The sequence below is a fragment of the Oppia nitens genome, unplaced genomic scaffold (genome assembly GCF_028296485.1).
Source record: "Oppia nitens isolate AA-2021 unplaced genomic scaffold, nextdenovo-longstitch-racon4-pilon3 scaffold3_pilon_pilon_pilon, whole genome shotgun sequence".
Lineage (NCBI taxonomy): Eukaryota > Metazoa > Arthropoda > Arachnida > Sarcoptiformes > Oppiidae > Oppia > Oppia nitens.
In genome coordinates, this window is record NW_026533221.1 from 4,364,905 (window position 1) to 4,392,808 (window position 27,904).

The 27,904-nt window shown below is 24.3% G+C and overlaps 1 protein-coding gene across 1 annotated transcript; it reads right to left on the reverse strand.

Annotated features, from left to right (window-relative positions):
• Positions 1–899: 899 nt before the first annotated feature.
• On the reverse strand, positions 900–27,781 carry LOC128957862 (SKI family transcriptional corepressor 1 homolog-B-like). The gene is made up of 17 exons (XM_054303677.1): positions 27,570–27,781; positions 27,158–27,360; positions 26,081–26,233; positions 25,827–26,021; positions 25,602–25,761; positions 25,398–25,509; positions 25,299–25,338; positions 8,580–8,794; positions 6,405–6,616; positions 6,189–6,231; positions 5,961–6,080; positions 5,809–5,876; positions 4,487–5,472; positions 2,172–2,268; positions 1,177–1,251; positions 1,036–1,110; positions 900–970 (listed from the first exon to the last, which is right to left on the reverse strand). Exons 2-17 carry the CDS (start codon positions 27,356–27,358, stop codon positions 900–902), a joined length of 2,823 nt encoding a protein of 940 aa, XP_054159652.1. The 5' UTR covers positions 27,359–27,360; positions 27,570–27,781.
• Between the last annotated feature and the right edge of the window lie 123 nt (positions 27,782–27,904).

A 27,904-nucleotide genomic window follows, 5' to 3' on the forward strand; every position in this document is an offset into this window, starting at 1 on the left:
ACCGATACTTCTAATAATAGTTTAAATAAATAGATCAATTAATAAATTTATTATAATAATTTATTCAACAAATGTTTATACAATAGAAAACAATTAATTTTACTATAAAATTTATTTACCTTTAATGTATTTGTATTAATAAAAATTAAAAATAAAGCATTAATAATTATACAATATGTTTGGACACAATTTATGATATTTATATATATATTTTTTTAGTTTATTTGATTCACTTATAAACTAAATATTCAATAATTAAATTAAACATTAAATATCAATACTACAGTACAGAATAATAGCATACAAATAATGCTATTATTTATCTAAATAGGATATAATAAACAAAAAAATATACATTTAAATGAACTTAAAGTTAGTAATGATTATAAAATTACACTCAATAAATGACTAATCAATAAATCCGTATATAATTTAATGATTATTTTGAACATTATGTCAATAATAGACTTTTCAAAATTTCCTATATTTACCTAAAGTTTTATTTTTAATATCGTACACAAAAGCATTTACTGTATTTATAATAATTTTTCATAAATTGTTTTATACACACATGTATTGTATATAATAATATTTGTTATTTAAATAGTGAAAATGCAATGAATTAGAGCTAAGCTCACAAATAATTAATGATTTGAAACATTATTATAATAGTGTTGTTATGACTTCAGCTTTCAAATTAAAAACGCCTTTCATTTTGCATGAAAAACCCATCAAATTGTGATCCAATTCTTTAATATTATTATAATATTATACATAGTGTTATACATAAAGTAAATTCAAAGTTAATTTGTGAGTTGAGTTAATTTGCGATAATAGCGAGTATTGAAACAAAAAATTTAATAAATTAATTATTGGGTTTACAACTGAAAAGTTGGTTACTATTGAAGTTTGTGATGAACTGAGAGCCGGGATCTCCAATCTTGTGGCTCTAACTCTTGGCAAAGCGATTCTGTATATTATATATATATATAATAAGCAAAATTAGATATAAAGGCCATCATTGGTATTGATTACCTCTTACTAAATGCAATTGTTTTGCCATCTCTTCCCTGTATATCAACTCTTTCCTAACCTGTTGTTCCAAAGTTTCTACCAATTAATTAATTTTAATAATAATTAAATTCAATTATTTTTTTATTTGTTAATTAATAGTACCTCTCATAACATCATATTCTCGTTCAGATTTATGCTTATCTTCAGATTGTTTTAACAATATTTGGTGCAAATCATCTAAAAAATTTAAAGATATTCATAATAATTGTAATTATGTATAATATAATTATTAAATTATTTATTATTAATACTAATATTTAATAAATGTAATGTTTGCTTTTTAAATTAAATATTGCAAAATGCATTATATTTTTATGATAATATATGATAAAATAATTTTTATTATTTTATTAAATAAATAATAAAATTCGTTATTTATAATATAATATAATGATTTGAAAATTTAAATTTCTTTCTAATTGTTTTTTATCATATCATATGATTCATACATCAATAGTCTTTCATTTATAAATGATATGAATATTATTGTTAAAATAATTACATTAATTTTATACTATAAATATTTTATGTTTATTTAGTGTTAATATTATTTTAAGATAAATAATATTTTAACGTATCGTTATTGTCAATTTAAAATTATATATAAATAGCAATTTATTTAATTGTTTTAATGCAAAGATTATGGCCTTAAGGAAAAAACTAAAGTACAGTATAACATGTCGTGAATCATATCATTAGATTCATATTAACTTTAGTAACAAATATAACAAAATATTTGGTTTTTATATTAACTTTAAACAAACAAACAAAAAATTTTTGTTTTATTAATTTATCCAAAAAAACAATAATTAACTTAGTTTAATAATAAACAATAATAGTTTATTTATTAATAACAAGAAAATTGAATATTTTTTTAATTTGAATAAATTAATTTGAAAATACTTATGTTAATTATCTAAATATATTATTAGTCTTAATTATTAGTGAAAACCATAGTTTTTTTTAAATAAGTTAACAGTATATAATTATACTTACATTTGTTGAATAAGTTATTTCTAGTTTAATCATTTTATTGTTAAATTTAATTTAAACAAAATAACTTAAATAAGTAAAAACCAATCGTTTAGATGTCTTACCCCTTGAAAGTGATGTCATATTTCTGAGATCGAGTGCCGTATTGTTACACAAATCGATTGCCATTGATTTGCCACTCCTATCGTCACATATTGTGCCCTATATTGAGGAAAAAAGTGTTTAAATTAAAAAAGTTTTAGATATTTAAAGACTATAGAGATTACAATGGAGTTCAATAGTTGTGAGATAGTTATGATATAGGATTTGTTGAGTCTTTTAGAAATTTAGTTTTTTTTCAATGAAAAACTACTTAAAAGAATTGAACCAAAAATTCATTGCTTTTAATCGTTTTTATTGAGAGAGGAGTTAACAATGAATCTATTGCTGTAATAATAGTTTATGCAATATATTACATCATATGGTTTCAAGCAAATTATGTTTCTATACGCTATAATACTGTTTGTATACTATGTACTGTATATATACTGTATGTAAGTGATGAACAAAAAACTTTTCTTTTGATTACAAATATGAAACACTTTAGTATCGTATTTGTAATAAACAGAAAAGGTTTTTGTTTTACGTTAATTTTTTGTTACTGTATAATAAAATTTAAGAAATAAGTTATACGTATATATATATATTATATTTTTCTTAAGTTAGATATATCAATACATACATTGACCATAAGTGTGTTTTATTTATATGTTATGCAATAACTCATAAATAAGGTATCGCTTTGTTTGTTATTTGTTATATAAAAAGCAAATGATTTGGTTATTGAGTATCTCTTTTCAAATGTTATTCAAATGGATTGTGAATTACAACTAATACTTCTATAGATATGTGAGTGCATTGAATCAAATGTAAGAGCAATATATGATTGTATTGAATATATACATTATATATATTATATATACTGTATATTTATATATATATATTCTTTATACAATATATAGATTCTATATATAAATGATTGCATACAGTGTTACATATGAGATCCCCAGTGTATAACACGGCATAAATTTTCTCCCTTTTTTGATGAGACACATGTTTTGCTCATCAAATACAGTGTAATTCAATGATTGAGACTAAAACCATGTATTTTGATATACTGTACTCTTTTTATTTGATAGGATTTCTTTAGAAATGATTATAGATTTTTATGTAAAAGTTAGACAACACAGAGATTTTGGTCATTCAAGTTATTCAAACCTTAAATAAATATTAATCGCATTAAATCTGACTTTGGTTAACATGAATTATGTTATACTCCAATGTATTTGAGAGACTACTCCAAGTAATTCACTGTTATTTAGTAGAGTCTGTAAGTTGTGTTTAAATAAGCGATTCAATGATTCAATCGGTAGTGTAAATAGGCTTTAGTCGCCTTATTTGACTCATTTACAAGTGATACTAATGTATAGTTTGATAATAATGTTAGATATAATTTATATATTTATACTGTATATAACAATTTGTTTCACATCACTATCATATTTACTATAGATATACAGTACATGTATTACTTTTATACTTAACAAGTCTTAACAAAATAAAAACACATTTACTAAACATTATTGAACACAAACTATACACTAGTATTTCAATGTACTATAGACTGTATAGTATACAGTATACGAAAGTTTATATAAATAATTGTTAGTATTGTATTTGCTTTTATATACATTTTCTCTACTATATTGGTTATACCAATAGAGAAAACAAAGTTTATAATATATATATATATCACTAAATACAACCATATATTTAATGTTATTTTACAATCTATTTATAACTCAATAAAAAATAGTCTTTTGTAAAGCAAAAGCTCTGTTACTCTGAGATAAAGTCAATAAACGGTAAAATAATTTAATAGCGATTCAAATGCCTGTGTATTTCAATGTAATTAATGATATATCACTTGTAATAAATTGGATGCAAAAGCTCATCGTTCACTCGTGTCATTCAAAATGTGTGATCCAATGCTCTCTCTCTCTCTCTCTCTCTCTCTCTCTCTCTCTCTCTCTCTCTCTCTCTCTCTCTCTCTCTCTTTTCTTTCTCTTTCTGAAAGTTATCAGTGATTTCCAAGAGATATGTAGTGATTGTCGACAATGAGTCCAATAGTGTTAGCCCTCAAGCGTGACATTGTTTTCGATTTTTGAGATAAAAAAATGGTTACGATTTGTCTCATTTGATTCAAATACTATGTTTAACTCAATTTCCTCTCTTTTTCTATCACTTTATTTAGTGCTCTAAAACTAGTTCTGCCTTTAAAACAGAGTACAGCCTTTGATTAATAGTTTCAATCATTTGCTGATTCAAAAAAACAAATCAAATAAAACTTAAATTAGACTACAATATGAATTGCCATTACCTCTGAAAGATGGCCCAAAAAATTTAAGGTCATATCTTCATGTCTGCTAACAGTTGCCTCCAATTTAGTCCTTTTCCTATCACTTCCGTTCACTTCATTGTCTGATATATGATAGCTCTTACTCTTTCTGTTGACAACAATGTTTTGTCTGTCATTAATATCGCAATTTATGACATGATTTTCCTCTTTCTGTGACATCATTTGCTGTGAGTCATCGCAGTCTTCGCCGACAATATCGACATCCGGATCACTGTTTGATTGTGACGGTTGCGGTGAAAAGTTATTAGTATCGGGACTCTTGACTACACCATCTATATGACGACCAACTGGCGAAACATTACCAATAATATTCTTAGATACAACCGGTTTAAATGCTGACGAATGACTGGCTTGTGATGCCGTAGTGTTATTATTAGTGTCTCTACTTTCATGAAGACTTTCTTGAGACCAAAGATGATCTCTATGTTGTTGCGAAAACATGAAAGAGTTTGTATCGTTACCACCAAACAGTTTATTTCTGCTGACTTCATGAGCTCCAAACTCCAGTGCACCAGTAGGTGGTCGCGGCCATAAAAGACAACTGTATGGTATATGAAGTGCTGGTGACTTTCCTGAGCCGATCCACATGAACTCAGCAAAGCTTTGTCTGAAATCTGTTGAATTACTTGTCGACAGAGATTTTATTGGTGGCGATTGTATCGATGGGTTAGCATTGAATTGAGCCGTTGATGGCATTGAATAGGATTTATTTGGTAAAGATATTAACGGAAAATAAGTCGGTCCGACATTTGTGGTGCTCTTTGGAGACAAACTATCACTCATTGTTGTATTTGGTGTCAGAGAGTGATTACTTTCAGGCGATGAAGAACTAATGGTTTGTCTTTTTAAATAATCCTGAGAGGAGTTGACGTTTCGAGAACTACTACAGCTTAGACCGGCAGCCATCGCACGCTTACGACTTCCCCCATTGAACATTGCCTTCACGTCTATCCATTAAATCAAATCAAATTAACATCTAATTTACTAATTGTCTCTTAATTGTAACTCTTTATTAAATTACATTTATTGATTACAAATTTATTTTAATACATTCAATACTTATCTTTGCTATTTGAACTTATATATTATATATAATACTGTATTATATAAATATGAAAATTTGTTTAAATATAATATAATTTAAATTTATATAAATAGGTTACATATACTTATTAAACATTACATACTTATTATTACACATATATTTATTAATTAAATAATTCAAAATTTCAAAATGAATTATTATTAACAATAATTAATTACATAAATAGCAAATAACATACCTTCCCACGCAAATGCTACTTCATCGGGAGGCTCAGGACTTAATATAAGTTTAATATGTCGTCTCCAACTATAAGCATGTTTTTTGTACAATATATTTGTTGTTAGTTATTGATGAAAAAATAATCACAAATTATTGAAGACATTGTCTAACCTATTAAAGTTGGCGGCGTCGGGCTGTATGTACTTGGAGTCAGGCAAACGGTGCGAATGGAAAATGAATTTGTTTGGCGAAAAAAAGAGTCCACAATAAACACATTTTATACATTTGGCACTGTTTTCCAATAATAATAATAATAATAAAATATTTAAACAATAAATTAATTAATGACTAAAAATTTTTCAATATTTTTTAATAAATAATTATAGACTCATCACTAACCGCGAACTGTTGTATCGCGAAGGGGTAAACTCTCCTCTACAGCCTATTAGTGTTGACATACAATGTATTAGTTTTATGTTATTTATTTAATATTAGATTTGGGACTAATATAATAATATAATTATCATAAATTTACAGATTTCTAATAAAAACAAATGGTGCAACTATTATAATAATCCTATTTTAAATTTAATAATCAAGTGTCAAAAGGCATACCCCATGCGCACTGATGATAGATATCAAAAGCGAAAGTGTCGGGCAATTTAGGCGGTGCTGTTTCAGCCAAAAATGATTTGCATAATCTCTCGGCCTCTCGTTTGGTAATCATTCCGCATCTTCGGGACGACACTGGCATTGCACCGGCTCTTCTAAGCAGCTCTAACTGTACGGGAGTGCACTGTACACATGTTATTCCCAGTGCCACACGTCTATTGGGATCACAATAAATATATCATTACAACATTAATCATATTTGTGTTTACATAATAACACAAACCATTTATTTTAATTAATAAATATATAAATCAAATATTTAAAAAAACAACTTTAAATCTTATTCTATTCAAAAAAACATTTTTATATAATATATTAATCTTATATAATATAATATATAAATAATATATTTATTTAATTTTTTGTCTAAAGTAAAATTATAATAATTTTACTAAATATTTAAAACTTTAGAATTACACAATATATTAAAATATATTAAAATATATATAAAAATCTTAAGTCAAGTATTTTAGAATATATTGTCACTAATTCTGACCAAACTTATACTATATATTAAGCATAAAAATATAAAAATCAATACAAAAATTTTATTAACATTGTGACAGGGAATGTAGTTATTTTTAAAAATATAAATTTATCATATTTAATGATAATTTTTAAATAACAAATATATCATCAGTACAGCATTAAAATAGTTCCATAGTATAATGAATTTTATTCCTGAGAAATTTTCTTAGGGAAATTTAGATAATTTCTATTTTCCTATCTCTACTTGTTATTTATAAGTTAGTATTAAATAAAATAAATTTACATTTTTAAAAATAACTGAATCCCCGTCACAATGTTAACAAAATTTTGTATTAGAATTACATATTTTTATGCTTAATATATAGTCAGAATCGGTGATAATTAATAATACTTAACTTGAGATCTTTGGATATTTTTTATTTTTAACGAGTATTTAAATAATTAAATTTAAAAAATATAACTTTAATAATAATTAAACAAAAAAAATAATTATTTAATAATAAATACATTTATGAAAAAGAGTATATAAACAATATTCATTCAAAAGATATTGATTTAATGTTTATTATATAGGTATGCATTATATAATTTATATAATGTATATAAACAGTATTATATTATTTATTATATAAAAATAATATTATAATATTTAAACTTTTTTAAATAATAATATGTATTTTATATTACAAATCTTTATAAAAATATTTTTATTTGTAAAGAAATGTATTATATTCATTATAAAATATAAATTAAATAAAAAATACTCTGATTTATAATTACGACAAAATATTTGTCTTAAAATATTATTTAATTTATCAGTTTATTCATATTTTGAATATTTTTTATAATGTAAATTATATACGAATACAATACACAGTATTTAGCTATAATATAGCTTAAATACAGTACACTGTAGTTATAATATACTGTATGTTTACAATGAATATATTAAAATTATTAAAAATTTAAATAAATTTTAAAATTAACATATTTGCCATACTTTTTCTGAAAAATAAGCTATAATATATTATTATATTTAGTTAGTTTATGTCTAATAATAAATAACATTGCAACAAAACAAATAATATGAAAGTTTATTGAATAATAACTGATATTTTATTATTTAAATTTAACTAAACTTTTGATTAATTTATTATTGTATCTTTATATGAACTTTAAAATTTGTGAAATAATTTGAGTGAAATTTATTGTTTAATTATTTAACTGTTTTATTAAATTAATTGTTGTTCACTATATGTTTGTGAAACAGAAAAACTAATTACAAGTTTTTAATTAGTGTTTCGTAATTTATATCTGATTTCAGTATCTTATTGTGTGTCTAATAAGGGTTTGAATTAAATAGAAAGAAAGAAAGAGAGAGATTGTATGGATTTTATGTCTTATTATTGAATCACAACTGTCTCTAAATCAACACTATATAACTATCCAAAAGTGAAAAACTGTTAGATATATTGTATTATTATTACTGTATAAATAAAATGCAATTTTATTGTATATGATTTTTACAGTAGAAGAGCTCTTAAAAACATTAAAGTCATGCAAATGCATGCAAACAAATATCTGATAAATAGTTATTGATATGATATAAATAATCAATGTTTACTATACCTGTTGTGAATTTCATTATAACTAAAGTTTTTTAATAATGTATTTGAAATCTGTGCCAAACATAGCCTTTCTTGTGAATCCATGACTAATGCAATAATAGGCACTCCATAGAGCAAAACACTGCGAACTTCATTATTCCTATACGGCGTGCAATTGGAAGTACCACTCGAAGAACCGGTGTTTTTTGGCGTAGGATTACTATTACTTGAACTTAACTGTATTTATAGAGAAAACAAAATCAAAAATCAATTTCATTATAAATTTTTTAGATGTAAATAAAATGTTAGTTATGTTTTTTACAGTATTTTGTGTATATATATACTATATATATATATAATTTATATACAAAATAAACGGTCCGTTTGATCCAAAGTACATTAAACAGAATTTCATTACTTATCACATGTACTATACTATGATAATAATGTATATAATATTTGTCTCTAATAACGTGTTACTACTTTTATAAAATATATGTGTACTATACCCATACAGTACTGTATATATCATATATTGATGATATTCAATGTACAATATGTATAAAATTTTGTCACAAAATGTTAACTTTTAATGTAATATGCATTGTGTTGTAAAGTTATTATGTTCACTAAGTTTTAATAAATATCTAACTTATACAATACATATACTGTATATATATATATTTCACCAATATATGCACCAATATATGCACCATTGCCCAAACCAATACTTAGTACAGACCCCTTGGGTAACAAATGATACTCTCGATTATAGCAGTTTTGCGAGCACTTAATGATAGGTTTGAGTGCCGCACACATACATTACGGGTTACATCACTCCATCACTTTACATCTCTCTCTCTCTCTCTCTCTCTCTCTCTCTCTCTCTCTCTCTCTATCTATCTCTATCTCTCTATCTATTTATCTATCTATCCCTCTATCTATCTTTCTATCTCTTTTATTCAGACAATATTAAGCTGAAAGATAGCAATATATCGACATTAAGTATATATTGGTCGAGCGTAAGACCTATTTGACGCCAAATGTTTATAAAATGAAACCACAAAATAGCAGTCCGTGTCTAATGATGTTTTAGTTTAATGAAAATGTTGAGTGAGAAGTAACTAAAAATGTTTCACTAATTATTTGTTGATTGTTATAATGCTGTCTTGAATAACAATTAAACTATAAAATCTAATTTTACATTATATAATACTAGTCTAATTGATTTATACAACTTTTCATAATACATAAATTGATGAAATATCATATCAAACATATTATTGATATTATAATCAATTCTCATGTAAATATTATTTATATTAAAACTAAATGAATGGCAATCAATAAGATTGAAACTCATTTGCTATCTATCATTTAATATATTAAAATAAAAATTATGTAAAAATACGGTTTATATTGAAACAAATTTAACTCAACTTTATATAAATGTTCATTAATAATTATTACCTTTTTGTCTATATTTTAATTACCACTCTTACATAAATTAGATTTATATATAGAAAGTGTTAGTATCATTATAAATATATTAAATAGAGACATATATAATATAAATATATTATTCACTTATTTATATTTAATTTCTATATATATATATATATTCTATTTGTATAATAATTAAAAACTCAAAAATAAGTGCATTTAATCTTTAGAAAGTTGTTTTAGCATATAATATATGATTTGTTAGAGTTGTTATTATAGATATGCAATATAAATAATTACATATAATTATGATATGATATTAACTTTATTGTATTATTTATAAGCCAAATATATCATTTTAAATATTAACTTTTAAGCAAATAATATCATAGATGTTTGTTGAATAACAAGAGCAGTGTATTAATAATAAAGTCATCAGTTGTTTAAAAATTACAGGTCTGGTCACAGATATGGCACTCAAAGGTGGAGCACTTAAACTATTATTATACCCATAATTGTGAACAACGATATATCTTTTTTTGTACACATATACCTCTTATTATAGACAAAAAATATATAAATTGTGATAAATCAAAAGTTTACTAAAAATATTATTTTTAACAAAACTCTCATTTAAACTTTTTTATTTAAAATTATAAATATTTATATTTATTTAACATATTTTATATCAAACACTTAATAATTTGCATAATGTTTACCATTAATTAAAAAGTTGGTATTTAATTTTAATATATATTAATAAAAATAATAAAAAATTATAATAAACTTAATTATAACAAAATTAAAAGCTTTAATAAACTTAAATTTAATAATAATTGTACTAATTGTTGACTACATTACAATCTAATACTAAATTCTTAACATATAATTGATATAACATTACATGTATTGCAACAAAGTTAGCTTTCGGGGAACAAACAATTGGTTGCATTAGTTTTAATAAAGTTTTGCAATAAGTATTCAATTATTGTTTTTTTATTCAATTTATTTCACTATTAGTTTACAACAACTTCATCATAAAATCATTTTTTTTTGTAAATTTTTTTACCGGTAAGTCTAAGTACTTTTACTGTTAAACTAGCAAACTTGGTCAAAGTTTAATTATCAATTGATTTCAGTTTTTAGTGCTTTATTTAAAAAAGTAACAAAAAATGTTTTCAAGTAATTGTTACAAATACTTTATAATTGTGATTAAAAAGTCGATATATATTAAAAACATTATAATAGTGTTAGAAAATATAAACTATTACTAGACTTACATTATTTAATGGTTGGGAATGCGTCTCGTTATCCATTGTTATCGGATTTATTTGTAAAGTATAGTATAAAATGTTTTGAATGGTATGTCTCTGTTGACTAAATAGTGTGTGTAATATCACCGATAAAAGTAATGTTTAATACGATTTAATTGAGAGTCAATTTTTTGAAAGCATCGGTAGTTTGTAAGTATCGCATGTGCGCATTGATTTGAGTTCTGTAGGGCACAGGGATTGGATACCCGAATCATCAGTTTAAGTGAAATGTTTGGCCGTTTGTTGTGTCTCTAACTGGTCGGCTCTTAAGAGCCACGTGAGACCAGTCATCGATTCACTACATCACATGCGCTCATATTATAACTCTCTCTCTCTCTCTCTTTCTCTCTCTCTCTCTCTCTCTCTCTCTCTCTCTCTTAACGCTTGCATACATTGGATGCTGTCGTTGACAACTCAATCTTAAATCATAGTATAAAATACATTATTACAAACAATACACAAAACAACTTTTACATAACATAATAATATTAATATAAACAGTAATATATAGTTTATTGTGTATAAAGTTAATAACAGTAGTTGTCTATTATTTAAATTAAACATTTTAATTAAACTTATTATATATAAAAGTAATTTGTAATGAATTTCGTGTTGCTTAGTATTTAATTAATAAATGAATTTATAAAAGTTAAATTTTATTTTATTTTTTTAATTTAATGATCATTATTTTAAATAATATATATTCTTTATAATAATTGTAATGTTATTTAAGTACTTCTAATATAACGTTTGTTTAGTTTTTTCAATTAATTAGTAGAAAACGTAAAAATTAATGATCTGATTATGTTTTGACTATCAAAGAATTTGTATAGACTGTCAAGTCATACAATTGGGAGAGAACTGTTAGGATAGCTCAGGGAGAGAGTGTTTGACCATTTTCTAAATCATTTATATTGCAATGGGTCTATTGGTGATCATAAATGCACTGTCTTTAGGGCGCACTGGTTGGTGTCCTGTGAGACCCATGGCATAGACTGACTTTAATGTTGCTTTTGTAGAGCACCGGTACTTGAAAACACAAAAACGAGAACTTTTACTTTTAGGTCGCTAATCATGTTAAAAGCTTATACATATGAGAATTAATGCCCAACACTACTAATCCCATGTGTCGACCCTTTAGGTCTGCCCCAATGTCATACTGACCATACGCTACTCTATTCGTACTACTTTTGTGTGCCTATAATATTAGTAAAACTATTTGCACCGTTAGATGCATGACTTTATAACAAGCATTGTAAACATTTGTTAATATAATAATTTTAAGGTTTGCATAACTATTATATCTTACTGTATATGCCTTATAGTATATACTGGTATGTTATATATAAATATATAGTATTATTATTATTGTTACAGTAATTATAGGCACATGAGAGTATGTTATGACTCTTGTAATGGACATTACATTAATTAAAGGGTCTGTCGGTCACTGGTAGTAAAAATAATAGATCCAATGATTATAAGCAATGGACATAATATTAAGGTTTTTATGTATTGAAATCATTTTGGGTTCGTTTACTCTACCGGTTAGTACTTTACACAACTACTATCAAACCGTTGTTATTATATGGTTGTGCCGTTAATTTAATTTATTCTTTACTTAATTTTATTTGTTTTATTGTATAACATCATAACATCAGCACATTTGTATTGTGGTTCACTTGCAACACAAGTAGTAGATCACATCATTGGTATAATTCTCTCTCTCTCTCTCTCTCTCTCTCTCTCTCTCTCTCTCTCTCTCTCTCTCTCTCTCTCTCTCTCTCACACACACACACACACACACACACGACACTAATAGTTACACCAAAATATAACTACAATTTTGGCTTTAATTGGCTATCAATTTATTGGTCACCAGTGCCTTGAATTTCCTAAACCTGATCCTAACAGTGCTATACTGTAATGAAAGTCTCAGTGAAAAGAGTGGGTGAACGAGAGCACCGGTACTTATATTTTATCTAACGAGTAAATGGGGGCTCAAAATGCAATCACTGTATTGTAAGTTTATATTGTTATTATTATTAATATAATTGCCATTTATATTGAAACAGTGTATTATTCATTGAATGCACTCTCCATATGTCATCATATGGTGTATAATATAGCCTCACTTTTCATGCCTGACCAGCACTTGTCAATAGTATATGCATTCATATGCTAATCAATTGAAAATTGTATTGAAGCAAAAATCATTTGTTGGGCGCAAACAAAAATGGGCGTCCCGTTCGTGGCACCCGACCTAAGATAGATTGGCCCTATGAGACACATATTTCATATAGAGAGCAGTTAGTGAGTGAGTGAGTGTGTGTGTGTGTGAGAGAGAGAGAGAGAGAGAGAGAGAGAGAGAGAGAGAGAGTTGACGTGCAAAGAGTCGATTCAATTCATGCAATAATTTGTGTCGCTTTAAACCAAATAAAAAATTATGACTGAGTTTAGTGATCACTGGTCTCACTCTCCCTTAACTGCAAACACTTATATTATGATAGCAATGCCTCTAATAAAGTACTCAATGCTATACTAAAAACACTTTTATATATTTGTTTTTATGAGTAATAGAAATACAATATACCATTGAGTATATACAGTAAAATACAGTACAATATATTTATATATAATTATATAATATGATATTCAAATTTTAAAACTGATTGATTGAAATTCAATGTTTACATTTATTAAATATTTATAAAACTAAAAAAAGTTAATATTTTGTTAACCGGGACTCATATTAACTATAATGAGTTACAAATATATTCATCACAAGTCCGTCGCTTTTTTAAACAAATGTCACATTAAATGCAATACAAACTCAACACTATTTATCTATTATTAAATATTTTTGATGATTATTTCTGTTTAACACTTTTTCCATAGACACCAACACTTTGTCATATTTATTGCTATTTTATCCACGATTTTTGGTAATATTGTATTTGTGACTACAAATGAACATAACATTAAATTTTTGCACACATTATACATACAAGAGGTTTATGCCATTCAATACTGAAGTCACGTCCTATTAATTAGTTGTGAGGAATCACTCATCTGTTAAATGTATTGCAATTTGATGTCCACAACTCAGACTCTAACCATTATATACACTGAGTATTACTTAAATAAAAATCAAATTATTATTAAAATTATATTTTCTATTAAATATCATAACAAGCTTACAGTTTTGTAAAATTCGATTTTTGTTTTGTTATCAAATTTTAATTAACTTTTGTAGAAAATACAATAATTGAAACTAATATATATGTAAATCTAATTTACATTATATATTTTGAGTGTTGTATTTTTCCACAATACTGTTGAAAAAGTTTCTAAAATAAATATATAACAAAATTCAGTCTAATTTTATCAATTGGCATTAATTTGATGCTTTTTGGAAATTCAATTATATTATGATTTTTTATCTATAATATTATGTATAAAATTACTATACTTTAAATATATTGTGTATTAAAGATATATTCTATTTTATACTATTCTTTATGTTAAATATAATTAAATTGAATTTAAGTTCGTAGAGCAGTGGCCGAAAAGCTAAGGTGTCGTCTGAAAACAGCATATATAGTAGGATGCACTGGGTTCGATCCCTAATGCGCCATCGTGGTTTATTGTCAATTACAAACAAGAACCGTCCCCTTTCCATGGCTGGAAAACTTGTTTGTATGCACTCCTCTGATAAACTTATGAGTGATGGAAAATAATACAAAAATGGGAAAATGAAAAAAACAATAATATATCATATATTTATACATAACTGTGACGTGCACTTTAAATTCTGATCTTTTTTTAAATTGAATTTATAATTAAAATAATAGTTTTTGTCCGTAAAACAGTCTAAATAACAAAAAATTAATTATTAAAATCTAATATAATATTTGTTATTTAGATTATTCACTGATTAGATAAAACTATTCTTTTTATAATTAATGAGATTTATTTAGATGCCTTCAACCAAAAGCAAATGTATTTACACACAAAAATAAAATTTTGTTTGAATTTATTTGAGTTATATATTTTGTGTAGAGTTTGACTTATATAATATATTATAAATAAATTATAGCAATATATTAGATAATAGCAAGTTTTTGTTTAAAAAAGATTTAATAGTAACATAAAGCCTTTTTTTAGCTTTGTTTGCATTTTAAAAGTTATACTGTAAGATATCTTTTTATTACAGCTTATAATTTATACTGTATTAAACAATATATATATATTTATATATATATACTTTAATATATAATATGTATGTTTTATATGCATAAAATTCAAATTCAAATTAAATATGCTTTTTTGAGCAATTATTTTACGAGGCAATAAAAATGTGTAATGAAATTATTATTAACTTTGTGTAAAACAACTTTTAAACATTATACGGTACTAGTATATTATGTTTAGTAATTTATACAAAAAAATATAACAAAATATATAACAATAAATTATTTTATTTATAACATTATAGTTACTTTTATTTAGTTGTTAGATATTTAAACACTTATATATCATATTAGAATATAGTATAATATATATATATTTGTTTAAATTTTAATACATTTTAATTTTTAATATAATAAGTACTGTAATTTTATTAATAAATATTGTTTTAAAATAGAAAATGATGATATAATAAGTTAATATATATATATATATATAATATTAAGTTTGATTAAAGCCAGATTACAATAGCAACAAAATGGTCAACGATTTGTTGTTTAGAGTATGTCTTCAATAGTAAAGGTATGAGCCTTTCATTTGATGAGTTAATCTAATGTTTTGCTAACCGTAAGCAATGTTTTAACTCTATTGCCTTTGAATTATTGATGATTATATCCAACGTTAAGCAATACATACATTCATTGTAATCATAGTGTTCTTTATATGTACTGAACTATACATTTATAATATATATACAATATTATACAGTATACACAATGATCTAAGTTTTTATTGTATAGTTGTCCCCAATGTTTATGTATACAAATAGTTACTGATTTAATATATAAATCTATTATTCCGGCGAATCTTTTCTTATGCTATTTTTAAATGAAAAATAAATAAATATGTAATATTATTATATGTAAAAATTGTTTAATCAAATTCTATTTATTATAAACTAATACTGTATATATAATATCATATAACAAAAATGTAATTATAATGTATTTTAAATTTAATTACAATAAGTATTTGTAAATTCTAAAATATATATATATTTGAATATGAAAATAAAGAATAGCATTGTTTATTAAATGTATTATTGATTGAGTTTATCAATATTTGTTGAACAGAGACTTATTTATTATTAAAATTAATCCATTGAATAAATTCAAATAACATATACCAGTTGTATATCATTCAGTATTATACAATGTATAGACAAAAATCAAAATGCAATACATTTGCTAACATGTATATCAATGTATGTTATCAACAGTAAAAACAATTAAATTGCTGGAGGCTTTAGAGCTGTCATATGGTTTTACAGCAATACTTAAGTAGGATTGCCAACTCATAAATTTCTAAATGAACAAAACTTTTAATAAACGCAAAATGTTAAATATAGATAATTTGTTACCAAAAAAAAACAGTTATTATAAAACTCGGCAAATCATCCCTAATAAGTTAAAATCTGTAACCAAAAGTACCTTAAATTTACTAATTTTTGTAATACATGTGTCTTTTATAAAGTTTAATTATTTTAATATTAACTTTATATAAATGTCAAATTTAAAAACAAAATATAAAAATAATTTTTTTTAGTATGTTTATGCTTGTATTTATGTATAGTATGTAAACTTAAATTTTGCACAAAGTAAGATTATCTCAATAGAGGATCGAACTCACACCTTCGGGCCAAAATAATAACTTCTCTATCAATGAAACTACTTTTTTTAAATGTTATAAAAATTATTTATTTTATAATGAAAATAATTAAAGCAAAAATTATTATTTAATTTTATCTCTAACTTTTCCAAAATCAATATTTAGAAAGTAAAAACAAATTAAGATTGAAGAAACAAACTATTGTAAGGTATGCTAAAATAAATTAACATTTAAATGCAAACGTAATGTTCAAAAGTGATATGTTATATATGTTTCAATGTTTTACTGGAGATGTTATTCAACAAATTGGATGAAAGTAGTGTTCAATTGTGTTCAATAATAGACAACAAAGTGTATGCTTTGGGGAAATGTGCAAACATTGAGACCAAATGACAGCATTAATGATAAGCTTTTGAATGGCTCTCTCAATGTGTGTTTGAATGACTTTCATAAACATTGATATTTCAATTGCAATGAATAGTAATTAGGGTCTAATATAATACAAACTATTTCTAATTAAAACGATAAGTCTCTTCAATGATAATATTGTTTGTCTTCACATTTGCATTTAGTTTAATGTTTGTTATGTTTTACTGCAAACGTAAGCATTGCTTTCACTTAAACACTAACTTTCATATGCTGTTAGACTCTCTTTCTCTCTCTTATTATATATAAAATGTTTTTGTATTCATTTATTTTTTTGCTATTCAATGCTTTCTAACTTTGACTAAACAAATAGTAAAATTCATTTAGAAAATGGACAGTACTGTACTATACTGTATTAGTATTGGACAGGGAGTATTAAGCAGACACTACATAAAATTTATATATTAATATATGCCTACTTTGTTGTTCCCAAACATTAAACTAAAGATATATTTTTATAAATCAATTTTCATGTCTTTATTATGATATTTTATGTCTATAAACGCAAAAAAGTCATTTCTATAACCTTTGACTCGTTGCGTGAAATGCTTGTTCCCATAGTTTGCATCAAACATCCCGTATTATAAACCATCGGTAGAAGCAATGGTAGGACTGATAAGCAATCATATTATGGGATCCAATACTGTGATTCATAAATCAAAGTATTTCTTTCTATTATAACAAGCAATCAAATGCCGTTTAGTTCAACGATAGGACTGTTATTAAATCGATTCAAAACTGTATAATAGACTATTTTATTAAACACTTAAATAATATAATAGATAATAGATATTAGAAAATAATTCATTCATTTGATGTCATTATAAATATTCAATAATATTTCTAATGCTTGAAAACAATATACAATATTATATCTATATTTAATGCATGATATTTTGTTCATTAGTGAAAACATTAATAGAGTGTACTTTAGTTTCTTGTTTTTACTGATTTTGTCAAAATCTCTCTCTCTCTCTCTCTCTCTCTCTCTCTCTTTCTCTCTCTCTCTTTCTCATTCTCTCTCTCTCTCTTCTCTCTCTCTCTCTCTTCTCTCTCTCTTCTCTCTCTCTCTCTCTCTCTCTCTCTCTCTCTCTCTAAACCTAAATATGAGTCAATATTCCGTTAAATATGTGAATGCATGTATAATATGATATATTAAATATACAGTATTTATATAATGTGATATTATTGTTTTATTTAATATATTTTATATATGCAATTGATTTTGAAAATTGATTGTTAAATGACTTAATGCATAACTTACTATAGCTATAGTAATGATGTTTTGTTTTAATAATTAGTTACGATATGATATCTGTATATAAAATTTATGGTTAGCTCTCTATAGTACTGTATATAACTGTTAGTAAAGCATTGGTTGCTATTTCTATTCATAAGCATTGTTCATATTATAATTAATTCATTTATCAAAACGACAATCTACTCTATTTTATTAAATATACACTATTTATATAATCATTTAACTAAATATGGTTACATATAAACATAAATTGTTTAGTTATATTTATAAAGTAGATGCAGTATTTTTTTAATTTTGTTTATTTTTATTTTTAAATAATGATTTCATAATAATTTAATTATAAATTTAAGTAAATTTAATTAGTAAATTATAACTAGTAAATTTATAAATTTTTAATGAATGATACAGTAAATAAATAAATAATTTATTATAATATTCCATTATTTATGTATTTGAAAAATTTGCAAATATTTTTTATTAATATGAAAATATTTAATATGATTACATGAATTTTATTGTTGGATTTATAGTTGGTATCATTTAAATCTGTGGTTACATATATTTGATACATTAATGTACACCAATTGTACCAATAGATAAAAAGATATTTAATTTATTTACACTTTTATGAACCAATTTTGAATGATATAGTAATTTGTTTGATAGTATTAGGAATAGGATTGTCTGTCAATTAATGAAACAATTGAAGCGAAATGGCTTTGCATTGTTAGTGAATTATCTTTCATATCTTATACAGTACTCATATTAATAGCCATATCTTTCTATAGACTATACATTTGATGATATGTTTGCGATTTGACATTATTGCCGCTCCAGTGTTCATACAATGCGTGCAAATAGTATATCACTGGTGCCGTATAGATGTATCACTTGAATCTGTATTAATATCCAACATATATATATATATATTACTACTGTTTCTATGACTATCTCTGCTATATTTAATGCTATGACTCGCTTATACTCACTTAACACTGAGCTTTTCCATCCCTAACCCATACATACATTGAATGTACTTAAGCTTCAATTGATATTTTGTATGTAACTATAGATAGCTATTCAGAAACCATTATACGGTGTGTTCACTACTATGAGAAAGTTGAATGAGTTTTTCCTCACTTTAATCCCTAAAACATGACTAAACTTTGTACAACTTTGTACAGCACTGGTAGTTGTGGTTTACAGGAGACCGCAATTCCTGTATATATAATATATATATATTTCGTGTTAATCCAACCGAAATCCAAAACTGGATTTCCTATCCTTAAAGACTTTCTATAACATTGATACAAATGATATATAATTATATCTATTAAATGAAACAAATAATCATTATAACTATTATAACTATTATTATTTTTCACACATATTTTTAATTAATATAATGCCACTTTGTATGAATGTATTTATATACTGTGCATTGTATGCAACTATTTGTTTTCAAATTTATTAAGTTGTTTTTATATAAATATTATGTTTTTTTAGTACAGTACTAAAAAACTTTATTTTATAGTATTTTTATTAAGGTAGATTGTTTTTTTAAATAAATTGCATTTAATAGTAATGTATAGCAAGTGTAAAATGAATGTAGAAAATAAAATTATTTATTTGAATGCATATAAATATTTTTAAAAAAGCATTTAATGTCATACAAAATGGTTTTGTTGATTGAATTTTTTTGTCGACGAGATAATAGTCAAAACGCCTGACCAATAAAGCCATAATATTGTGGGTTATATTCATCTGTAAATCTCTTTTGAAATATTAGTATTAAAATTGATGTTAAAGCAAATACACTGCTTTTTTAGACACCGATATAAAGCCTACATTTACAGGCAATGGATATAGTGCTGAGAGGCAGGTGCGTCCAATTGTTGGCCTACTATTATGGCACACATAAGCCAAATACAAAAGCTGTGACACACAGTCACTCTGTAGTGTATATAACTCTCTAAATAAATCTTTAATTGTTTATTGCATTTCAACAGTTATTTTCACTACAAAATATGTGATTCAAAGCTTTCGCTACTCAACTAAAAGCTTAGTTTTGATGGAATATTACTATTGATATTACTTTTATTATTATCATTATTATGATGATTGCAATCTTACTAAATATACAGATATATTGTTTATATAACTTATATAACATAAGTAATAATGTTATATACAGGTTATACTAGAAAGTATAGTAAAGTTAGTTTACGCTTCGTTACATTTACTGAGAGTCGAGTGAAGCGAATCAACATTTATCGTGAACTGAGGACTGGCATCACATCCATGTCTTTCTCGGTTATCTCCCGTTCCCTCATATATTCCACTATTTCTCATCTTTTATTATTGAATAAAACATTCAACAACTTGTATACTACCAGTGCTTTTTCTCTCCAGTGCACTGTTAGTGTGAGGATTGTGACTGTTTTTTATATATATGACATGATGTATGCACTAATTTAACGACAAAATCGAGTAAATCTACTTCAGCCGTGAGATCTCTTTATTTGTTTCATGCAAATGATGATTGTGTTAGTATTTGGCGTCAAAATTATATCCCAAATACATAACACATACTCTTTATAGTTTGCTATATGTCTAGTAATCCATTATAACATTACATTATATTATAGTACTTGTATTCAATAATAACAGTCAAACAAAATGAAATTATGTAAATGTTTTGATTAAGTTCTTTATAGCAAGTTTTACATATAATTCATACAATAATATTATATTTATTATTATTATTATTACTCGTAATATTAAATTTATTTTCTTATCTAATACTCTATATTATAGTATAGAATCTATATTATAGTTTTAAATATTCACTACATAATAATGTTATTATATTTATATTATATTATTATTATTACATTATTATTATAAAAATTTTATTTTTTATTTAATCTATATTTCTTTATTTAATGGAAAAAGTTTTGTTTTAATTAATATCACTATTTCTAAGCTATTTGTGATTAAAATAAATCCTATTATTTGTAACATTACATTAATAACTAATGTATTACTTTTATTGTTTTGTGATATAGAGGTATACGTCATTCAATAATAAAAATAGAAAACATTTTATTTAATTATTTTTATAATATTTACTACATAGTTAAAATACTTATATTAATTATATTATCAATTTTTTATTTTTTTACTTGAATAATTAATTATATTTATCAGAGAATTATTTATTATATTTAAATATTTATTATTGGTAACTTTGTTCTAACATTACCATGCTACTAATTTATGAAAATACCTATATTATTGTATGCGTACTATAAAACCATAAAATTCAATAAACTATTTTTAAGTAATTTATATTATTGACTCAAAAACATTATTTATCAATTTTGCAATTGATTTCATTTTTTATAAAATATTTAAATACTATTTGTATATGAAATTACAAATAAGATATTGCATAATATATACTATATTTGCAATAATTATTATAACTGCTTAAATATAAATATTTGTTAGTGGGTTTAATTAATTTTCTTAATTAAATCTTGATTAGATTTTTTCATTAAAAACATATTTAAAATATTATTTAATTATAAAAGCAGAATTAAATTAAAATTAAATTAACATAATGATATGTTGCTAAAATAAATAATTCAAAAATAAATTAAAATGCAATGTTGTTTTTTATAAAAACATAATTACAAATAAAATAAAGTTAATTAAAATTTCTGTAATACTAGTGTTTTGAAACTTTATTTAATTGAATTGCTTTGAAACCCGAGTCTTGAATATAGCTTTTGTGAGAGCCTTTGATTGCTATGATTAGCGACACATAACTTAGTAATAGATATTACAGTTTAGAAATAGAGTTAGTTTGCAGTGAAGTGTGATGTGAGGCGTGACTCTAATCAACCCATAAGTGTTATGTCTATCTATGAAACTATTAATAAGATCTCATACTATATCATACCCTACCCTACCCTACCCTACCCTACCCTATCATACCTACCATACCCCGTGATATACAAGTTTTTCTTTAGAAAATCAATGGCTTTTATTTTGTCATCACTTTTCACTGCATTAGTTGATTAACATCTAAAAGCATTTCATTAAGCAATGCAAACGACTTAATTGAAAAAAAGTTGTTTCAAACACTTTTTTGGTTCATCCCTATCACTCTTATTACTCTTTCCTCAACTGTTTAATATACTCTAAACGCCACAATAGCCTACTGTTCTTTCATATAGAGACTAATAAAATATAGATTACACTAAAACACTGTTTACTATGTGTTTACTTTTGATTTCCATTACTTATTATGTGAGATAAACACTAAATTGCAAAATTGCAAAATTGAATAGACGTTTCATTTTGAAAGCAAACACTTATTTAAAAAAAATATTGTAAAAATACTTTATATATCAGTTTTCAATCTTAACAAATACATATATATATATATATATATAACTTATAAAAATCATAAAAAACTTTTTACTTTTATATTTACAACACATTTACACAATTTTTTGAATCAATAGCCTGAGGATCTAAAAATAATGTAAGTGATTTATGATATTTAAATTGTTAAAATATATTATTACTAAAATATTTTTTTTCAAAGTAAGTTATATAACAATCGTTAAATTTGAATATGCTTTAATATATTTGATTTAAAAATTGAGAATATAATTATTTTTTGTCATATTTATTTATTATAACAAACAAGTTATATAATGTAAGAAATGTTAGTTTTATTATAATATAGACTATACTTATTATGAGAGTTATGCCGTCTCTCTAATCTCACCATCACTTCGTCATCTCTGACAGAATCTGATAATAAGTCCCAAAGAGACCATTATTTAGATATAACGAAACTATAGCTCATAAACATCGGCTAATAAGCAAATAAGTGTCACATTAGTTAGTTATGTCATTATTTAGGTATATAATATAGTATATTATATTTTAGGCAAACGGTTGGTCCGACAAATGATTTGCCGTATTTTTTTGTTAAACAAAATGCTTATTAATTTATATATCGTTTGAAAAATACAATTGAGAAGCAAAACCACATATAACTAAATGGGTTCTCACTTTCAGTTTAGTAACAAATGAATCTTTTTTAATATCCATTTACTCTATTTTGTTGGCCTTTCATAGCATTCAAATTTTATTTTTATGTATGAATATAGAAATTTTATGACTCTCTCTAATCATTCAAATCTACTCAACCAAACTTCAAGTTTCATATAGCGTATAGTCATCCGCCCCTCTTATGCCTCCCTAATTCAATAAACAACTCACTACTTATATAATTTGTTTTGATCTCATTTTTCACTTCTTTTACAATTACTTTTTCAAACACCTCTCTCTCTCTCTCTCTCTCTCTCTCTCTCTCTCTCTCTCTCTCTCTCTCTCTCTCTCTCGCCATTGAATCACTCACTTACTCACTAACATACAATATTTTCCCTCTTCTTTTCAAATAATATACAGTATATTATATGATAGTATAGCATAACAGCTGCCTTACGTTTATAATTAAAAATATTTATATGTAGTGTTGTGTCACCCAATGATTGGTACAAAAATCGACACAATCTGAGAGTGAGACGAGAAAAAAGTAGTCAAACATATTGATGTCACCAATCAATTACCTAATGATTTCTTTATAATGGATGGCACTTCACATTTGTTACATTTAGATCATAGCATTAGTTGTATAGTTTGTTAGACTACTATATTTGTATTGCAAATAACAAGAGTAGTCTATTATTTTATAATACAGTAAATATCACAAAACATCTGTTATTAAAGCATTGCTTGCATTCATATAAGTGACAATATTATTGAATTATAATAATTATGATAACAACGAACTAAATCATTATAAATATTGTTTCTCACAATCTTTTTAATAAAAGTTGTATAATTCAATTGAATTCATTTTAATAAAATAATTCACATATTTAATTCATTTATGTGTAATATATACTAAGTTTTTTATTAAGGTTTATGCTTAGTAATCATTTTATTATAAATTTTGAGTTAATACAGATATTATTATTTATTCATATATATATATATATATATATACTGTATTATTTCATTTAGACTATATTAAAAATAATATTAAATACAAAAAAAAACAATAAAATAATTTATGATAATCAATAGTATAAATGCTTTGAATAAATTTTCTATAAAGTTTATTTCTATTCATAAATAAAAAATAATTATTATCATAAACTATTCAATAGATAAAAATACAATTTTATTTTGTTGCATCTATTTCGTAATACTTAATTAAACTGTGAATAAATGAGTTAAATTATTAAATAAATTAGAAACCTATTTAATATACTTTATTAAATTAGCTTCATTTATATTATGAATATTTAACTCCAATGGCAATCATAATAACAAATAATGCAATTAAAACCACTGTAGAAGTATGTTTGGAAATCATTGAAGTAATGACACTAAATAAAACAATTCAATTAATTAATATTAATTATTAAATATTATAATTTTTAGTTACTTTTGGTGTAAATTATTTTTTATGCGATTTTTACAATAAACCAAAACATGGGACACATGAAGCAAATCATCATTTTGTATAACATAATAATCATTTGGTACACCATTTGAACCTTAAAAATAATAATTAAATTAAATATATCTATATTAACACTAATATTATATAATCAAAATACAATCAAAAGTTTATAAAAAAAACTAATACTTTGTGACATTAGGTCGGGATGTTTGATCACTTGACAAACAGCCAAACAACTAAGTTCTTTACCGAGCGATGACTTATTCCACCCGAAAACAAATGGACAGAATTGAATGGCAACACTTATACGGGATGTTATGTATGTTCCCGACCCGTAAAGGTCTCTCTATTAAAAAAATTCAAATAACCCTTTCGTATACAAAATAAAACTATATATTTATATAATATTACTTTATTAAGACAATTAATGAGACCATTGTTTAATATTGAATGAAAATTTTCGGTCGACGACCCATGAAATGCACAAAAAGTTCCGTAACGTTGTCGGGACTCAACAAACGATCGCTTCGGTTGTGAGATAACTTCAAATACAAGTGATGGCTTGAATTTCAGTGCCAATTGATTGGCATTCATCAAAGTTGTTAACTTTAAAAAAATTAATATTATTTAAATTAATAAATTAGAAACTAATAATAATATATTACTTCTTGTGGTAAATCGGGTGAATTTACTGATCGGACAACAAGTTTAAACTGTCCACAAGTCATAACCCAATGAAGAAGTCGCCAGCAATTATCTGACATCTGGTATCCGCTCTGCAACTCAACTAAAGACGGAATTGAATTCAAATCTCTTTTCTGATGAAAAGTAAATTTATTGGTAAACCATAAAAATAGTCAATAAATGTAATCACAAATAAAGTTTGTTCACAATTATATTAAGAGAGCGTATAATATACAGGTAATCATAATTTTATTAAATACTCAATTACAATAAGTTCCTATATATATACAATAGCTATTATAAATTTATATTTGATAAGCTTTTATGATATTTATTATAAAGTATAAATATGATTTTAAATTACTAAAAGATTTTATTTTACTTTTGACATAAATATATTGTAAATTGTAAATCATTTTCATGATTTGATTATGGCTCATGTATATTTCAATTTTCAATTGCAAAAAAATAGATAATAATTTTATTGTAATTAAAAAGTTAATAAAAATCATATAAAAATATAATGAACAAAATCTTAAAGAGAAATTACAATAAACCTAATAAATATTTTTTTTGTACCGTAATTATAATTTTTAAAAATGAATAAAACTTTAAATTTACAATTTGGTGAAATTAACAGAAAGTTATTAGATATGATAAAAACCATTTACAATAACAAAATTACAATAAAATCTATTAATAATCTATTTTAATCAAATCTAGTCTAAAAAATAATTGTTTAAAATAAATAAAAAATTAAGTAATTAAATATAGAATCAATTGATTATGTTTGTTGACCATACAGTACTAAATTTTAAACATAACTTTTAAAATAGAAAATAATTATTTAATTAAAAAGCATGAAATTGACAATACATTAATATAATGGTAATATAACTATTAAAACGATATTATATTGTATTTAATAATATACAGTAAAAATTGCCAATTATTTCACAATTATTGCTTTCTATGCCTCTCTCGTTAGTATTTTTAATTCAAACAAATATTTGTGATTATAAGACATAAATAAAATAAAAATATTTAAAAACAATTACCACTAAATCAAATTGTTTCTCATTGTCTTCACTGATATAATGATTAGGAAACGGCTTAAGTATTGAATCGCATCGGTAGCTGTTGAGTGAACTGGCAAACAGTGACAATCGGAAATCATACGACATTAATGACTTTAAATCACTTGTCGTTGTCGACAATAACCTCAAGACACTTGACTTGTAATCTTCATTGACATCCATGGCTGACAATAATGTAATGACAGTTAAAGTTTATACAAACTCTGTATTATTGTTTGGAAATATTGATTAGTCATTATTGACGTGATATACAAGTCATGACAAGTGATATCACCATCAATTGGTCACACAAGTCATACATTAATCAATTTTATTTAAAATTAATATCTCATTAATTTAGATCTGCTTTTAATGACAATCGATGGACACTTACCTTCAGACGTGTTGGTTGTGTTGGCGACAGTGGATGTCAGTCGATATCCACATAAAACAGTTATTTGTGGTCAAAATAAGTGACTTTTTTGAGAAGTGATTACCGAAAAAATCTAAATAAATAAATAAACAGATAATCAATGGTTTATGAGTTGGAGTCACTCTTCACGTGTTATCACAACAAACATCACTTCAATATTACATAAACACTAATACATTGACTAATGTTTAATGTATTTCACTGTAAACACAGTGTTATATAATACTCATAACAATCACAATGTAATGGTATTTATGAAGTGTGTGTTAACTCAATCACTCACTCACTCACTATAA

What these genes read in the sequence shown, in the direction of transcription:
- LOC128957862 (XM_054303677.1), bottom strand. Translation starts at nt 27,358, where the DNA reads ATGGATGTCAATGAAGATTACAAGTCAAGTGTCTTGAGGTTATTGTCG. An exon ending in CCAAACATACTTCTACAGTG is followed by an intron (nt 8,795 to 25,298) that starts GTTTTAATTGCA and finishes CTATAAATACAG; the next exon opens with TTAAGTTCAAGTAATAGTAA. An exon ending in GACGCCGCCAACTTTAATAG is followed by an intron (nt 5,877 to 5,960) that starts GTTAGACAATGT and finishes ACATGCTTATAG; the next exon opens with TTGGAGACGACATATTAAAC.